The following is a 19,460-nucleotide window of genomic DNA, read 5'->3' as shown; positions in this document are numbered from 1 at the left end:
TAGATGTGCTTGTTCACATTATTTTCAGCACGATTTAACATGTATTTAAATATGTATCTCACAAAGACTCAAATATGAATACCTCTTAAATATGTTGTATTGCTTGTGTGTGTTTTTGTACATTTCGATGCACTTATATGATTTTAGACAGTGTGAACAGAACTTTTATTTTGGTGTGGCTATGTGACGTCATAAAGCTGCGCTGCGCTCCCACATATGTTGTGATCATAGACTGTAAAAGGTTGTGATTCGGCTGAAGACAGGTTTGTGTTTTTAAGCGATGCAAATGTTCTGTCTATTTTAGATCTTTAACAAGCGATGTTAAATTAATTACCTGCTATTAAATATACCATTGTAATACTTAATCTAACATTAATAAAGGTTATTTTGTTAATAAAGCACATCCACAGAGGAGTAACAGAAAGGTGCGTCTCATTTCGCGCCCTATATCATGAATCAGTTTATCATAAACACGTAATTCGGTCACTGGCAAGCAGTGATGGAGAAACAAAAAATCATGACATTTGAGATTAATACAGTGAAAAACAAAACTTGAAGATATTGCTGGTACAACAACAATTTATTGTTATTTATTAATATAAATGTATTTAAACAAGTCGTGTGTGTGTGTGCTTGTGTTGTGTGCAAACGGAACTCCTCCAAGTCTGCAAGTCCAAAAATACATTTAGGCTATGGTGAGTTTACTACATTTTATTTTATTAAATGCATTTATGGTGAGATTATTATATTTTCATGTCAATCTGTGATCGTTTTGACCAAGAACCATGCGCTGTCACTTTAATTCAGCGCGTGCAGTAACGTTACAGCAAAATAGACTCGGTGCAGAAACGATTGCAGCATCCGCGTGCAGTCAGAGCCCGTCTACATTCTCTGGTGCAGTGTGAAAGCTTTACCTGTTAACATGGGTGCGGAAAAAAAACGCACTGTAAACGGACTACGGAGTATATGTGAAACGGGCGTGACTGACGCTTATATATTATATATGCTGACATATGTATGCTTATTAATCTTCGAGGCATTTAGCTGTGAGTGAGGTCTCCCACACTGCTTAATCCATTGTCGGCATCTTTCCGCTTGGGTCTTGGGTTTTGGAAAGGCGAAAAAAACGACCCCTCCCTCTAAACTTTTGGGGTACCTAGTGTCAGACTTGCAGGTGCCATAGGCGCATCGTTTCACCATGTGCTGAAATCGCAATGTTTGACGGAGGTCCTTCTCCTTAGTTACAGTTGCTAAGCTAGGATTGGACGAGGACCGTTCGAGGGCGGGGTTTTGCGAACGGTCAATTACTTCGCAAAATGATTCATTGATTCGAATCGCCGCCACTGATCTATAGAATGTCATTCTAGTGATCGCCGCTCGCTGACGTCACATGCTGGTCAAAACACTGTAAATGCAACGAGAACACAAACCTGTGATTACAACTTTAACAAACTGCAAATGTTTTCTTGAAAGTGTAATATTAAATGTATATAAATGATTGGATACCAACTATAAATCATAAAAACCTAAATATAAAAGTATATAATTTGGATATTTTCGTATTTGTTTTTGATTTGATTTTTGGCTTATCAGGTGATTTACCATTAACTCTGACTGACTCTTACCAGTGCACCGAACTACTGAACTAGAGCAGATTGAGACACACACAGAGATTTAGTGTGTATTTACTTTTCTTTATGTTAATTATTCTCATCTTAATCCTGACAGAGCATCCAAACACAGAAAAACTCCTGGTGAAGCGACGGAGATCCTCGTGACACTATTATAAAGATGCCGTTTATTAAAGAGGAGAGTGAAGACATGAAGATTGAAGAAACATTCAGAGTGAAACAAGAAGATACTGAGGAAAAAACAGGTTGGTTTCATTCTCAAAGCATTTAATCCATTAAAATGTCCAGCTCTACATAAATTAATCAGAGTGTCCTAATTAAAGTGGTTTTATTTGACATGGAGCGGGTCGCCTCGAGTGGACAGATATGTTGAGTACATGTGTGTGCCCTGTATGCATGTCACATGAGAAGATCCTACTTCCACATTGGCCGTTTAATATTACAACATGTCACACATTTAATTAGGAAAAAGAATACAGAAGTAGCCTAAACAAAACAATAATTTTGAGTAACATTAAACCCAAATGTCGCAAAGCATCGCAAGTTGATCTAGGATGAGTGAATTTTTCACATTAAGATTTTCTTCACAGTAAGACCCACAACGAATATGACGAACAAACTCTTGATGAATCTTTAGTAACAAGTGGATTTTAACACCAGAGGAAAGAAAAAGAAGATTAGAAACATTAGTGACATTTTAGTCCATGGATAGCATGTTTTAGCTATGTATTAAATATAGTCTTTCTTCACCTGCAGTGAAGCTCCTGTTTCTCTGCTCCTTGTCTCCTGTGGGTGAAATATCGAGTCCCCACATATGTTTAAAGCTGCAGACTCTTTCCACTGGTAATCTATCATTTAAAATTTCACATTGTTCGCAAAGACTCAAAATAACAATTGAGTAATATGTTGTCAATTAGTTTTACTACATTTACACAGCAGTTACAATTGCATAAATGGTGAGAGTTTAATGTTGAAATTAACTTTTTTTAATATATACAATTTTTTAGAATAACTAATATAGTCATTAGTGGGTCATTGACGAATAAGGTATTTAAAAGTAAAAATAAATAGGAATCGAGATATAATTAATTTTGAAACCATTTTTTAGTTTTACTAAGTGTTAACAATGAGATTGTGTTTTTTTACAATCAATTAACACTGCTTATGTAATTTTTTACAAGATGGACAAAATTTGTCACCAAAAAAGTCATTTGGTTTAACCATGAATATATCTAAAATTATTAATTTGCAGATAATTATTCATAAAAAAAAACCCTGATTTGACATTGATGTTGAGATTATAGTGTGAACCATGTGAACCATGGAAGAAATATAAAATAACATATCATTGATCTCATAAATGTAATAATTGTATTGGACTACTCTAAACCCTCCTACATATTCAAGTAATGTTTTACTGGGAAACTGGGAAAATGAGAAAAGGGGGAATGTAGAAAAAAAGCATAATCTTCTTTATATTTGTATTATTGTAGTTCCTTAAGTTATTAAAAACAATATTATTCTATTTCAATATTTACTCTATATAGGTTTCACCAAATGACCAAGGCTGGTTATACCGAATGACTATGTCTGCTGCCCTTGACATTATGAATATTTAAGACAATACACAGACAAAAATAGTTACAAAAGCACATTTTATTTCTAATATAATATTAATGTAAAAAAGTACATCAAACATGAAAACATTTCTGTAAGGACCACTATCATCAAATACGATTGACAATTAGCATACAGTTTGGATTGGCGGTCTGGTTCTGATCTGGGCAGCCTAGCATGGATAAGAGCAGGGAGAGCAGCAATAACCCCCCTTAGGGTAAACAGAACAGAACCAACATGAATGTATAGCAGATATCAATAATTTAATATTTTAATGTACAACATATTTCGAGAATTTAGTCTTGATTCAAAGGAAAATCGGAATGCCAAATCCTGACAGGAGACAGTCTACAAATTACAATTACAAATTGTAATTTGTAAAAATTGTTTTATAGCGGTTGTACCGAATTACCTAATATTTCGGGACATACATATAAGCAAGTGAAAACATGAATTTTACTTTACTTCACGACCGTGTGGTCCTTTGCAGGTGTCTGAATGAATTATGTGTCCAGGAACACTGTGGAATCTTTTGGACTCATTCTCAGGATTGTCTCTAGTATATTGCATAAATGCAAATGAGAGTAATAGGCAATTTGCCTGAAAATAAATATTCAATTAAAGGAATAGTCCACTTTAAAATATTTTTTTTGTCATTTACTCACCCTCAAGTTGAGAGTGAGTTAATTATGACAGAATTTTCATTGTTAAGTGAACTATTCCTTTAAGGGAAAAAAATGCCTGGTGCTCTTCAGAAAACAGCCAGCTGGTGGCGTTTGAGTGCGCTTTGAGGCGCAGCATTTTTCCAGCTGAGACGCTTTGGTTGCTATGATTTGGAATATCCACGGCAGTAACTTTGTTAAGAGTATCTCATTGTAAAGAATATTACTGAATATAAAAATGGAGTAACCAGCAATATTAACTTCTCCATTGTTCAGCTGTTGTACAGGATGATTGGTCAGTGTGGTATTTGTCCCGCCCCTCCTCCACTGTGATTGGATGGCTGGGTAAAAAGTGACAGTGACGAGCGCTGCGTTTTACCCAAAGTTGAACAAAGTTTTGAACTGTCAGAAAAAAAGAAAAAAAAGACAGGGCAAATTAACTTGTAAAATATAATTATGGTACGTAATGCCAGTGTCATCAGTTTGCCTAAAAGAACACAGAACGTTTGAATGTTTTACGCATCATTTACACGTGGTACGGAGCAGGTGTAAATTTCTTTCGTACAACTATGAGTTAAGATGAGGTAGAGAAAGTAGGTTTTTCAAAAACTTACAGTGGTTGCAAAGTTTTTGTATGGCAGTAGATATGCATATGAGCAACTGATTTGGGGGCACTGAAGGAATGAGAAGGAAAACGCATTTTGATCTTAACGATGACAGGATGGACATTGCGTTCAGGAGATGTAGGTGAATTCATGAAAAATGAATGACACCAGGCCATTTAATTCACTAGTAACTTTGCAATGCTTTAAAGCAGGGGTCACCAAACTTTTTTCTCTGGGGGCCACATTATCGTTCCTGACTGTGATGGGGGGCCGGGGCCGGGTCAGCTATATAACATAGAATTGTATGACCCAGACCAAAATGACCACCAGCAGGCCTCATTGTGTAGTAGAGATTACTAGCCTGGCACAGCCATCCCCACTACTATATCAACACTTGATTCCTGGCACATATTTGTTTATCTTTACTAGTGGTTTGCAAAAGTTGTAATCGAGTCTTCACACTTTGTTTTATTTAAAGTTATTCTTCACAAATAATCGTTGGTCCACTGTTCTTTGAAAACTCTGCACTCTCTTTTAGGGGTGGAACGGTACACAGAAGTCACGGTTCGGTTCATACCTCGGTTCAGACATCACGGTTGGGTACAGTGAAGGGAAAAGCTAAACAAAAATGCAGAAGGCTTGTGCATGTTTCAGGCTGGACCACCAAAAGAAAAATAAATGTCTTAAGCCTTGTATTTTTTTTAAATAAGTTTTATTAATAAAGTAAAGGCATAGAACCAGTTTATTTTTAGTGCACTGACAATAGTTTTATATAATTAGTTCATTAATTAAATTAATAAAAATACATTGATATGTTTGGTAATTGTACCTGAATTAATTGAAAATTAATCTGCTACATTTCAGATTAGTATATTTGTTTTCCTTAAAAAATGTAATTAACAGTAACTTAAACACTTTGCAGTTTGAATGATGTCCTGCATAAACTAAATGACGGAGTATGTTTTTATGTTTCCACTGTTCGATCGCGGCCGCGCCACACACACACACACACACACACACACACACACAAATATGAGGAAACACTTTACGACTTTTCGATCGCGCCCACACCTCTCTCTCAACATATTCCAGCATAGCAATATTTACCTCGCAGCCTGCTTCGGAGCTTCAGAGCTAAGGCGGAGCTACAGATTAGGTGTCCCTAAGAATCCGCGTATCTAACAGTAGTTCTGCATTACATTAATTAAATTGCACGCAAGTTTCATTTATTTTTATACCGTGTATTCTCCGTGTAAATGTATGCACCAAACTGTGCACCCGTACCATGACGTACCGTCCATGACGACTTTTGGGGATTGCCTCATAGGGCCGGTTCAAGTAGTGGGGGGCAGAGGGGCTGGGGGGCCAGTCAAAGGGGGGTGGCGGGCCTGAGTCGGCCCGCGGGCCTTAGTTTGGTGACCCCTGCTTTAAAGGGACACTCCACCCATTTGCATTAAGCTTTGCATTGTTAGAAACCCAGTCATACTATTGAATGGTCGTGCAACACTCTCTCATTTTCCCCTGAGACGGGAGAAATCCGTTATTTACCTTTTACACTTCCTCCTACAATGACGCAAAAATCGTCATTTTGCGTCATTGTAGGAGGAAGTGTAAGAGGGGGGATTTCTGTTGAGACTACAAGCACTAGTTCCTCATCTTTCCCAGGGGGCGGGACCCGCTCACGCTACAGACCTATTACAGATCAGTGGGTGGGACTTAACTCTCTGAAACTGAAAGCAATATCCTCCATCTTGTTTGAAGCTAAGCTAACAGACGCTGTGGAGACAGATGTACAGTTATGACAATAGCGGAGGAGAGTGCTCAATATGATATAGAAGAAGAGGATTTCAGAAGTCTGATGCTTGAATCAGGTGTTTGTGGCTACCTTTACAAGCCGCATTATAGCGAAGAGCAGCCGAGGCAGAAGACCTGCCAGCCGCGGACGAGGAGCCCGGACTGGCTCGAGTTAGGGCGGACTGGTGGCGCCGGTGATCTCACTATGCAACTCATAGACTGTAAGATGCAACTCCGAACACAGAGATAGAGTCCGTCTGCGGCAAAGAATTTCAAAGATGACAATTTCTCCTGGACGAAATCTCTGAATCAGACGAGGACACGGACGTTTGTGTTGAGAACTATCCTAGTTTCGCACCGCATATGTTCTGACTGAACATCCAGGTACCATGCAATAATTCACCTTTTCGAAAGAAATACAAACGAGGAGTAATGCACTAATGAGTTCGCCAACTAACTAGACATTTTGTGTGAATGTGAAATGAATTTCAAGCTCTGGTGGTAGCTAGCCTTGTAGACGGAAGAGTGATTTCTCTTATAGGCAGATATGCGCTTTCTGGATTAGTGGGAGTGGCTTGCGGAGCTGTGCAATGTGGTGCATTGTGGGAGTTGTTGTCTTTCATACAAATGCGTCCTGAAGTTATTTTTTGTCTTTCCTCGGTCACAAAGGCACCAAATTCAAAATTTATTTTACATTTCGACTACATATATGACCCACTTTAAATAAAAAACAATGTTCAAATGGGTGGAATGCCCCTTTAACAAATCAAAATTATGTTGATAACTTTTTGACAGGACCATCCCTTGCCTAGCTGCTGTGTGCCTAATTTAGTGAAGACCGGGTCAACAGCCTTGGAGGAGTTTGAAAACATAGGTTTTTGAGAAAATTCAAAATGGCTGTGATGTAAATTAATTTGGTTGATTGACTCAAGGATTCATGGTAAAAATAATTTATTTCAAAATTATGATGCAAAACACATAGCCTTATTATAGCGCCACCTACTGTCGCACAAATGTGTGTCTGTGTGCCTAAATAATAGGGATGTGCCGAAGCCAAATACAGAATTTGGAAAGGTGTGGAAGATAAGTAATGCATTCTACGGAGCTGGTTACATTACAGCACATCAGTTTTCACTTGTCACGTGAAGAGAGTAAGGAGAGATGACTGACAGAATGATTTGGTGCGCAACAGATTGTGAGCATCATTAAAGGTCCCATTCCATGGATTATTTTATTATTTTATAATGTTTCCTGGGGTGCCCTTATAATGTTAGTATGTTTTTTAGATCAAATTTTTTTATAATTTAGAAATAAAAGGCATTTTTCCTAGCCTGATTTCATCACCTGATTTGAACGCTCTGTTTGAAGGGGCGTGTCTGCTGTGAGACTTCAATGTAAACGCCCACTGCTGTGATTGGCTGAAATGCTTGCATATGAAATATCTGGCATTACATGTGGAACTATCTGGAAAACTTTTACTATTACAGCTATTATACGTTTTTACTATTACAGCTATCGGGATTAACGAATCGTGAGAAGTTTAAGTATTTAGATCTAATCCCATCACATAAAAGGTTGCAGTGATGAGCACTGAGCAGATGACAGCCTGTTGATCGCGTGAAAAAAGATCTTATCATTGCAACGCAGTTTCTGCACTCACTAATGATTTCACCAATGCAAACATGAGGTAAAAAAATATACAGTAAGAGATTTGTTGTGCAGTGTAACAGCGTCATTGATTTCATAACGAGTTTTGGCAAGTGTCCAGATAAACTCGCGCTGTGTGATTGACAGCTTGGGCGATTGGAAAGGGATTGTTCTTTGATCGCTTTCTGTATATTAATCACAGTTTAAGTAAGATTATTTTCATCCTACTAAGAGAAACGATGTGAAGTTGATCGCTACTTCCATAGTAAATCGCTTGCTGGAATATAGTTGAAATTGTCCCCTTCGTCAGTATGAAACGCTGAGAGAAGCCTGCTAGATATTATCCCAGGTTAGAAAAACAGTCCGTGGTGAAATGGACAGAGCAAACTAACAACTTCGAATTAAACTTTTGCGGTATCCGCTTATAGATAAACATCAACCACGTCTGTTGACATTTCGCCATCAATACGCCTGTATTCCTGTGGGCGGAGGTTAGTCAAAACACGGTTCTAGTGACGTCATTAAAGAAGGATGTAGAGGGATGTAGTCCAATCCAGCCGTTTTTTGTAGTCAACTTCTGTTAAATAAAATATCTCGCTTGGCATTGAACTTTGAGCTTTATAATTTTACAGATATTATTTATACTCTAACAACAACATTACACACTAACTAAAGTTTGAAACATGGGATCACGAAGAACGGGACCTTTAATAAATATCTTATTTTGTAAAATTTACTGTCAGTACCGCCGCTCCCTATACACGTGATTACAAATTTGAAAACGAACTTAAAAAGCGATTTCAATACCCCACATATTGAAAGCAGTGTAGAAATTGCATGATAATTTGGCATTAAGCCAAGTTCAATTATATATCCCCTCAAAGAAAAATGTTGCCATATATTCTGCTCTGTCCTTGGAAATGAGCAGGACATAACCCATCTCTTGTCTAAAATCTCTGTTTTTTCACAATATTACAAAGACCATGACACTGGTTTTAAAAGGTTGTGAATTTTATCTTCCAAGTGAACAAGACTTTTATATTTGAGGTTGCGTTGCCGGGAAAAGTGAAACAGAATTACCAGTGTCTATGAGATGCACTATAAAAATAACCTCTGTGTCTTTTTTTTTTTTTTTTCCTCAAGGCTTGCACCTTGAAAGATGAACTGAACTGGAATTTTGAGTAAAGGTGATATAACAGATGTATTTTATTTATTTTCATTGGTACAATTATTAAAGTGGCAGAATTTGTTAAAAGGGATAAAATGGTACGTTGAAAATGTTGTTGTTGTTACACGGGTGCCGCCATGTTGGATTTCAACATTCGGCTACGTCATTGGCATGGTAAGCTACTCCGTTGCTAACCAACACTAGCAGAGCAGCCATTTTCCCCTGGATTTCGAGTCTGTAGTGAGCATTTTTTAGCGACAGACTATTTAGAGAGTTGTACTTTCAATACAACGGGTTCACTGGTGAGGGTTAAACCTGAGGCCATTCCGTCAATGTTAAACATTTCAGGCTATAGTACAGGGCAGACCAGTACTAACACCACCGATGCTATCTATGTTACCGCAGAGACAGGGCGCTGAAAAGCTCACGTCAGGCAGAGGACAGATAAGTATGTTAACTGTTATCATGCTAGCAAGTTACTAAGCAAAGGGCTGGATGTAACGTTGTCACATACACAAAACATGTACATATTCACTTACACGCACATAACGTGTAACGTTAGGCTTTATAGCGTTAAACAAACCTGAGACTGACACACTCAGCATTAATTGAAATTGAGTCACAAAACCAAGCTAGATACCAAACGATCCAACCTAGGGAAAGGGCTAGCAGCTAAACACGTTGGAAGCACTTTTGTCAAACTCCACAAGCTAGCCACCACTCCGACCATATAAACTGTATAAATCATGACTCGTCTCCGACGATATCACAGATCGATAATAATGCGTTTACTAGCTGCTAAATAAACCACAGCAGGTCTGTAAACAGATTCCAATGTCCCTCTCTACTCACCCTGAAGCTAGCTGATGTTCATCGTCTCAGGGCACATTGTTGATGCAGAGGGAGTTCACGTATTTTTTTTTATTTATTTTTTTTACGTTTCTTCATTCGGATCCAATTGTGATCCATTCCATTCTGAATAAACAAACAATGCAGTTTACATGCTTCATCCTTGTTGCATTATTCATTAAGATAATAATTAATAAATGCACGCACAATTATCCGTTAACTTGATAAATGTTGCAGATGTTTTACTATGCAAAAAACAAATGCTTTTCAACTTGTGTGTGCAAAATTCAGAAGTAAATGAATGTGCAGCAATTTGTACAAATAGAGAGTCTGTAGGCCTACTATACGTTTTATAGCCATTAAATAAGCTCATTTAGTTTCATATTTGTTAAAATATTATGGGGTTTTTTTTCATCTATGTTGAATATAAAAAAGTGAACAGCATGAGTAAGATAGGATGCGCAATATATCGAGAGATGTGGGTCAGACATGATTTTGACCACTTCATTAAGTTTTGTTTTGTAGAAAGCCTTTCTTTAAAATGAATTTCGTTTTGTATAAATTGTATCTTAATTTTAACTTTTTTTCATCAACGAATTGCCTGTATTTAATAAATAAGAAGCAAATATAGCAGACAATATAATCATGGAGGCGCCTGCGCGGTCACTGGCATTGCTTGTGAACTGGAGCGCATCTCAACTTAACCGAAACTCAGTGTATGCCTCACAGACATGAGAAATATAGAAAGCTTGAAATGTCTTTAAACGAAACAATTCAAAACGAAAATAAATAGGCTACTCTCTGATTATGTAATCCATGATGTGCATTTCTCTCTATAGGCGCGTTCACTATGGATATGGCGATCGTCAACTTCATTTTTGCAGCCTACACAGTGTTTATTAATAAAAATCAATGCACGCGCGTCACCGGATTTACAAATGCACATTTTGCTTGTTGCACGCACACATATTATGTACATATTACGAAATAACGAGATATTATGTTGAAATAATTAATTATTAATTATCATTATTAATAATAATAAATCTATAAGAATATTTGATTGAATGCTGAATGTTGTGCTTGTTCAATTGAATAAAAATTAATACTTTAATTAAAATGATAATTAAAATAATTGAACATTAAATATTAAGTGGCCTATGTTTGCTCATTTATTAATACTATTTATATATAATATATCTAGCACCCCCTCAGCACCTGCGTTAAAAAATTCTCTGGCGCCGCCTCTGGTTATAACAGCCCACGTATTAAAAAATGGTCGGGTTTAAATCGGGCTCGGGTTCATAATTACAGTTAATGTGTCGGGCCGGGCGTGTGGTGGTAGTCAGATACCCATGCCATTAAAATTACTCATTTTCGTCTGTATATAGGACCTGCAGCTGCAGCTGCCTATATACCTTCGCAGGTCCTACCATGCCAGTGACGTCATCGGAATTGCCAGCGTTCTTATACTAACAAACGCAATTTTTGTGTTGCTTAAAAAAAAAGCTATATTGATATTTTTAATTCAAATTTTTAGTGTAATTTACTTTTAATTGACATAAACACCACGTTATCAACGTTGATTCTTTGTTCATTTCATCTTGAAACCTATTTCAAGGTTTGCCTTCTCGAGCCACCAAGCACTGTTGTTGTGCGGATGAGCAGGCCGTAGCGCCTTAAGGGTTTTCTGTTAGAACGGTGTCACGTTAGCGCCCCCTAAGTTAATAACCAATGATCTTCGCAACAGAAGTGGATCGATCAAAACTAACTTTAGCTGGGCAATAACTTTATTCTAGAGCTGCTGTAAAGCCAAAATAATCTCTGTTACTTTAATTCCTTATCACTGTAAAGCTGCTTTGAAACAGTCCATATTGTTAAAAGCGCTATATAAATGAAGGTGACTTGACTTGACTTGACCCATAGACTGTAGAGAAATATGGACATCTACGTCCGTGACGTCACCCGTAGGTTTCTGAAGAGCATTTTTGAAACTACAAGTAGCTGCATTACCGTACGTCACTCCCTGATAACAGAAAATGGGCAAAGAGGGAAGTGGGTGGAGCTTAGGAGCCTGGTTGTTGAAACCACACCCGCCTAGCTTCTGTATGCTACTGGCAGTACCAAGTGTGTGACCGCACAGGGCCTTGCGCTAAAGTGACAGCTGACTTGATGTAAAGCCAATAGTTTAAGTTTGTTTTTTTCCCTTCAAAATACTATAATAGTTAAAAGATATAGCTAAAAGTGAGACTGTGTGTATTGTGATGCTGTATTCTGCTAGTTAAAAATGTATTATGCAGTAACTTACAATATTTCTCTGAGCATGTGCGTGTGATAGTGATATTAAAGTCGGCATGAAATCAAATTTGACAAATCTTTTTATATGTAATATTGTAGTGTTTATTATAAATGATTTATCTGTGCACTTCATTATTTTTTTAAAATTCATGTACCCTTATAATCTTTATCAAATACATTACCCCTTCCCTCCCCCCTCGAAACGACCTCTCTTCTCTTTCGGTCACGTGCCATGGCGAAAGGGTGTGGCCAGAGCCGATGATGGTGCGGTTATCGGTGTCTGTCTCGTTTCTGTCATCTTGGTTCGCGGGAGGCTCATATAAATATGGGCTGATTCCTGCCTGAAAATTTAGCTGCTCTTCCTCGTTCTCGTCGCCGGGCTCCTCAATAAAAAATCCTTCATGGGAGGGTAACGGTGGGGAGTCCGGTGGAGAGAAATTCTCCATAACTGAATGTAAACTGGCATTCAAATCTGCCTCCATTTTGTTTGCACGCCCAACCTCCAACGATCCAATCAATTCCCGAAGGACGAAATCAAGCCCCGCCCTACATTTTTTCCGAATTTCAGAAGCCGCTTCACTCGGATATACGTCACAACAAGGCAAAAATGACAATCTCAACTTCCGTTTCATGCCGACTTTAATGTGCATACATGTCAGTCAGCGCCGCATCGCACATCAAGTTTGTAGAGAGCTTTATTCAGTCCATTTTAAATTCTGATTTTGGGCCGTCTCTCAAATGGGTCAAACCAAAGATATTACCTCAGAAGTTCAAGTAAATGCACTGGAAATCCACGCTCATTCAAGGATGTGCATTTATTGCATGGACGGCGAGAAAGCACTGACAGGATTTCATCTGACGGTACTTTTTATTTAACTCTAAAAAGTTAAATAAGCATATATAGTCTGTCTGTTCCATGAGAGCAATGGTACCGCAGAATGAGTGTAGTCTATATCTATAGACGTTTTTAAATCTGAACTCCAAAAAGCAACGAAATTGTCAGAGATCCACGAGTGCATGTTCACAGAGGCAAACAACTGAAAAACAGCACTGGTTGTTCTCTTGATACTCGACAACGACGGAATCCAACGTCGTGGGCGAAGGTATAATGCCGATGTGTGTATTAAATTGTAAGAAATAATCCTGAAAAAGGCACAAACATGGCAGGGATGCCAAGTTCAGCGGCTGGAATTAGCTGAGGTGACGTGACTGCTAACAGACAGCAGACAAACGGCTAATAGTGACATCACCGGCAATCCACATGTCACTCAAGTGTCCACGCCCCCTAAATTATGCAGAACTTTAAGGCTCAATATAATTTTCACAGATGAGTTATAAGGCAAAAGTAGCTATATAGACCAAAACTTTTTGCACCAGGCTGTAAACATTTTTTTCTGCTGTAAAGTTGTAAAATGGCTCCGTAAGATGAACGCAAATGGGTTCGATAGAGTCAAGTTGAGTGTGAAACCAGACCAACACTGCAGGGGGCGGCAGGAACAATCGCGCTCGGACTTAGACCACAGCCCAGTGAAAAAACTCCATAAATGTTTTGATGTCTGTTGCTTTGTGACATTAAACTGAGGCTAACTTGTATTTGTCTCTGTTCACTTTAGACTGGATGGGGCTAAAAGAGGAGAGTCAAGAACTGAATGGGATGGAAATGAAAGATCATTATGATGAACATTATGATTGTAAAACTGAAAAAAAATCTACTAGTTGCTCACAGACCTGCTTTCAGTATGGAAAGAGTTTTGATCAACAAGGAAATCTTGAAGTTCACATGAGAACTCAAACTGGAGAGAAGCCTAACACCTGCCAACAGTGTGGAATAAGTTTCACTGAAAAAGGAAGCCTTAAAGTCCACATGAGAATTCACACTGGAGAGAAGCCTTTTGCCTGCCAAGAGTGTGGAAACAGTTTCATTCGAAAAGGAAGTCTTAGGAGCCACATGAGAATTCACACTGGAGAGAAGCCTTACACCTGCCATCAATGTGAAAAGAGTTTTTCACATAAGCCAACCCTTAATGCACACATGCGAACTCACACTGGAGAGAAGCCTTACAGCTGCAAACTGTGTGGAATACGTTTCAGCCGAAAAGGAAACCTTACAGTCCACATGAGAATTCACACTGGAGAGAGCCACTACACCTGTCAAGAGTGTGGAAAAAGTTTCTATCGAAAAGGAAGCCTTAAAAGCCACATGAGAACTCACACTGGAGAAAAGCCTTACACATGCCCTCAATGTGGAAAGAGTTTTACACACAGACCAACCCTTAATGTCCACATGAAAACACACACTGGAGGGAAGCCTTTTGCATGTCTTCAGTGTGAAAAGTTTTTCACACATCAAAGAGACCTAAAACAACATTTGCAAACTCATTCTGGAAATAAATTGATGTGTCCCTCAGTGTAGCAAGATGTTTACAAAATAGAGCAGTTTCATATTACACATTCACTGGAGGGAGATCATTTAATTTTGATCAGTGTAATAAAAAATATTTTGACATCAGACTTACAGATACACCTGAAAAGTCATGCAGATGCGAGACCCTATGCGTGTTCTGTGTGGAAAGTGTTTTAACCCTTAGGTATCAGCAATAAATTTTTCCTGATAACGGTGAAAGAACTTTGTCATACAGAAACAAGTTATAAATCATTTGAATCTGTAAAGGGTCTATTTTTATTTGCATACACACACAATAACAAAACTTTGTGCTTTTGTAAAATAAAGAAAACAAATAGTGTGCACATTATGCCTTCTCAGTCTCTATGAACTTCTTTCTCAAACGCATCACAAAAATGAACTGAAACTCAGCGAATACTTGCTAAAGAGACATGAGAGATATGTCTTTAGAAAGCTTGAAGTGTCTGCATTTAAAGGAAGTCATATAGACAACAAATATTCTCTGTTTATGTAATCAATATGAAACCAACAAGAGGTGCAATGTTTTAATGTGAACACACCCATGCGCAGTGCAATCTATTCATACGGTAATCGTCCACATTAGCCATGTGATGCCCCCCATCACCTCGATAAACAAAGCATCAAGCTTCATCATTCCTCTGCTTTTCATCAAGTTTGGGAGAAGATGTGCTGTGAGGAATAAGCCTTGAATTTACCTCAGAAGAAGAAGAATGCTATTGATCCAGTGGAGGTAACTTATTCTCACTTACATTTGGTAACGTGTTCTTGTTAAATAAACTTGAACAGTTTACTAGTTAAACTATTGCTAGACTAAAATGTGTAAATATAAATGGAAACATGTTGACATATGAAATAAAGTTAGGTAAGCAAACTTTCAATGCTAAACAAATATAAATGTATAACACAAGGATGTTTTTATGCTCTATAATAGGGCTGGGTATTGAGACAGATTTCACAATTCGATTCGATTTCGATTCACAAGCTTGCAATTCGATTTCAATTCTGATTCGATTCGATTCAATATTGATTATTTTGGATATCAGGTACAATACATGGCAAATTTTCTCAAGGAAAACAATTGTTTCCTTGAGAAACAATCTTTTGAGAAACAATCTTTTAACACACTTTCAGATGTTTATTTTGCGCTGTAACTGGTATTATTAAGGCGGAAGAGAAGATCATGTGCGCTCCACGCTGCTGCTTTTCTTGAGCTGAGCTGCGCCAGAGCGATCTCACACCACAGCACCAAAACGGTATTTATGTTTTTGAATTTCATAAGAAAATTGACGTAATTTAAAATCTGAGACTTTGTTTCATATCAATAGTAACAAAGCACAAAGATTATTGCGATTTATTGGATGGAATCCGCACTACAATGTTCCATTCATTAATCAACTGAAAACAGGATGACTAATTGATTCTTGGGATTTAAGAATCGATATTGGTTCGTAAAAATGAGAATTAATTAAAATCGAGAAATCTATATTTTTTACCCAGCCCTACTCGATAATATAAAATGCAACATGATATAAAAGTAATATGAGTGTTTACACTAACATGATGAATTTTAGAATGTTTAGACCAGTGTTTACTGTCAAATACCATGTTTGTGGATATCTGCTCAAATGTAGAGCCACCGGGGCCCGCTCGTTCCCACAGCTCTCTGCCTTGTCCTGCTTGGCACACATATATTGTCACAGTCATGTGTTTGTCTTCATACATTTATTTATAAGTCAGAGTGTTTCTGTCTCTTTTTTTTTATTCAGCTACAGCGATATCTCATAGCTGGATGCCTTCGTACATATTAGGGATTTCCTGGAAAGTCATGTCACATTACTTATGTGAGGTATATTTTGACTTTCTGCGTGAGGGCACCCTCCGGCTTCCAGTATGAATGAAACATACATTGCATTTGTTTATAGTGCTTTAATAATGCTCACACCACCCTATTTTGGGTAAAAATGTAAAACATCGGAAGTATACATGTAACGCTCAAATCCACGAAAGACGAAGATGATGTACATAACAGGGTTTATTTACTGTCACTAGATCAAAATATACAGCCAACATGCGAGACAGCGTGTAAACATGTAACACGAATAATATCGGACAATGAATGAGAACTCAAGAGGAACTTAAATGCACAGTGATGATGAGACAATGACGAACAGTTGTGGTGATTGTGTAGGTGTCCATGGTGACTGATCAGTGGTGGGAAAACAAAGACAAAGAAACAGACATGCTGAATGAAAACAAACTAAAAGTCCTTGAACTCAATACGACTAAACATGATGGAGACAATACATATGATAATCCATATATTTTTCTTTAGTGTACTGAAGTGTTCCTTTCTAATATAGGCGCCTGCATCCCCCCCCCCCCCCCCCCCAAAAAAAAGTTTAACCAGAAAAATCACATTTTTTTTTCCCCTTAAACCGTGCAGCCCTAGTTGCTCCCTTAATTACACACAATAGTAATTCAAATCACTTACAAGTTTGAAATGTTAAAACAGATTCTGTATTTATTCATACTCTCATGGTGCAAACAGTGGCAAAATATAGTGCACACAGCAAAAGTTACATTTCCTACCATGTCTTCACAAAATTACAAGAGTGCAAATAATCAAGCATTATTTAATGATAGAACTTAAGTAAGTATAACTAAAACTTGGTAACCATGTATAAATAAACTCTCATGCTCTCTTTTTGTGTATGTGAGAAACACTGAGCGCTCTCAGCAAAGCAACGGCGCCTCACACTAGTGTTTACTGTGCGTCAAAATCAAATACACTGCATCCACTGATATTAACTGAAATAGTGCACTTCACGGAGAGCTAAAACTCTCAAACTCCACCTCAGCTTCACATCCGCCTTCCGACATATTTGTTTTTGCATTGCACGCAAGCTACGAATGGGTCCCAAACAGAAATATGTCATCAACTAGGCTTTATCGTTATTATCGCGGGCAGACTAATTCTTATCGTAAGGAGAATTTTTACCAGTATATCGCAAATGATAATATATCACCCATACCTAGTTCACAGTTATTTTTGTTGTTTGTTTTTTATACAGGGACCAGATGTCACTGATGAGTCCTGCTGACTCAAGTCTCTACAAACTGTATTTCTCTGAGAGCGCTGTACCAACATCAGCAAGCTACACTGGACTGATATTCTACATGAACATGGTAGTTTTTGGCAAAAGAAAAAGCAAACACCTTTGAAACGAGAGGTATGTTGAACAGGAACTGTTTCAGGAATGGCCCAAAGGTGTGTGGCTGTTCAAGTCTCTTGGGTTTAGATCAGTGCACTTAATAATGTGCCTTTTTACCCTTATGTATATTTGGATTATGTTGTGTTGTAAATAAAAAAAAAAAAAAAAAAAAAAAAAAAAAACTTTAAATCTCCTAACATTCTTTCTTCTAGTTCCCTCACAGTCCTATTCAGCTGATAGGCCCTTTAGGGGGAGGTTCATCCATTCATTCATCCAGCGGGGAAGGTGAAGTGGGGCGTTTCATTTAACCGCTGGGCTGCCATTCTACAAGACTACCAGGCCATACAGAGGCTGGTGGGAAACTGTCCAGCACTGAAGAGACGGGCAAGGATTCAGATGTTTGAGGTCAATCAGAGGACGCTTTCTGTCTGGTAAGTAGTTTCATTTTAAACCCAGCTATAAAAGGAATTTTACAATTCTCATATTCTGTTCATCCTATTAATTGTGCCATTTTAAACAGGTACAACAACTACAGGAAGCAGATATGCTGGCTCTGAGTGTGCCCTTACCTCAGATCAGCGTGGTGTCTCACACCCTGCTTCCTGTAGCCAAGCAGAAGACGTCAGTGCCCGCTGCACCTCAATCAGCACTTCCACCTTTCCCCTTTACCGTAAACCCTGACCTGTGAGGTCAGGCCATACGACGTGGGCAGCGCCGTCCTCCCCCCGCATCAGCACCCGCTCTCTCTGCTCCACCGCCAGCTGCCTTCTCTCCTCCACCGACAGGAACATCCTTGAGCAAAACAACTTTGTGGAGGAAGGCAGAAGAGTTTTTAGCTCAGAAGCAAGGGCTGCACCCTCCACAGCAACATGTACGATTACACATGCAGTCGATGTGGGCAGCCCAGAAAAAAAGAGTTTGGGCACACCAGGGTGGGCAGCTTCTTCTTCTGTGCCACAGCAGAGGGAAAGCCTGTGGAAGAGTGGCTGCAGGAGAGAAGAAATGAAGAAAAGCTTTCGCTGTAAATAACTATTTATTTGTAAATGTCCTTTGTTTCTTTCTATTAAAGGGATATTTCACCGCTGGAAATTTTAATTGGGTCATATTATGTAGTAGAAATGTGAAATTATTTTAGAAGTTGGTGCCTTCTAGACTGAGAAAAGCCAGAAAAATGTATTTTTGGCTCATGTGAATGAAAGACAACAACTCCCAGAATGCACTTGCTTCGCTGCCCTACGAGGCCACTCCCAAGCCACGCCTACCAGTTACAGAGGGCAGTATTGGAAGAAATGATACAACTAGGCCACTAGTTGACTCGAAACTGAAAAGACGCTGTTTTATCGTGAGATCCCACCCCCTATGGGCGGGTTGACAACATGCGGAACTAGCTCCTAATACTGGCTGTGGTCTCTAGCCTCTGGACAAAAAAGCCTCCGATGGCGCAAAAGGACGATTTTTGTGTCATCTGAGTTTTTTTTTTTCTAGACACACAATACAGAAATCTCTTGTCTCAGGGGGACATGAGGGAGGGAAGCATGGTCATTCGAAAATA

The 19,460-nt window shown here is 38.4% G+C and overlaps 2 protein-coding genes across 4 annotated transcripts in view; both read left to right on the top strand.

The window, feature by feature from the left end:
* The first annotated feature begins 202 nt into the window (after positions 1–202).
* On the top strand, positions 203–17,926 carry LOC307157389 (uncharacterized protein). Of its 3 annotated transcripts, XM_079869307.1 has the most exons (6): positions 231–263; positions 665–695; positions 1,729–1,876; positions 2,388–2,474; positions 13,885–15,426; positions 17,768–17,926. In XM_079869307.1, exons 3-5 carry the CDS (start codon positions 1,792–1,794, stop codon positions 14,682–14,684), a joined length of 972 nt encoding a protein of 323 aa, XP_079725433.1. In that variant the 5' UTR covers positions 231–263; positions 665–695; positions 1,729–1,791; the 3' UTR covers positions 14,685–15,426; positions 17,768–17,926. The 3 variants fall into 3 exon arrangements, 1 of the variants encoding a protein (XP_079725433.1); XR_013820944.1 differs by lacking the exons at positions 665–695; positions 2,388–2,474; positions 17,768–17,926 and having other exon boundaries at positions 203–263; positions 13,885–13,999; XR_013820945.1 differs by lacking the exons at positions 231–263; positions 2,388–2,474; positions 17,768–17,926 and having other exon boundaries at positions 382–695; positions 13,885–13,999.
* Positions 17,775–19,460, top strand: part of LOC307157661 (uncharacterized protein) — a gene marked incomplete at its 5' end in the record, with an annotated part of 26,580 nt that continues 24,894 nt past the window's right edge. Inside the window, 2 exons of the mRNA XM_079869589.1 lie at positions 17,775–17,882; positions 18,429–18,578. Coding sequence (XP_079725715.1) covers positions 17,775–17,882; positions 18,429–18,578 — 258 coding nt within the window. The remainder of the gene's footprint in view (positions 17,883–18,428; positions 18,579–19,460) is intronic.

The sequence above is a fragment of the Squalius cephalus genome, assembly GCF_949319135.1.
Source record: "Squalius cephalus genome assembly, chromosome: 4".
Classification (NCBI taxonomy): Eukaryota; Metazoa; Chordata; class Actinopteri; order Cypriniformes; family Leuciscidae; genus Squalius; species Squalius cephalus.
Note: the sequence above shows the minus strand (reverse complement) of the source record. Positions and strands in the feature narration are given on the sequence as shown.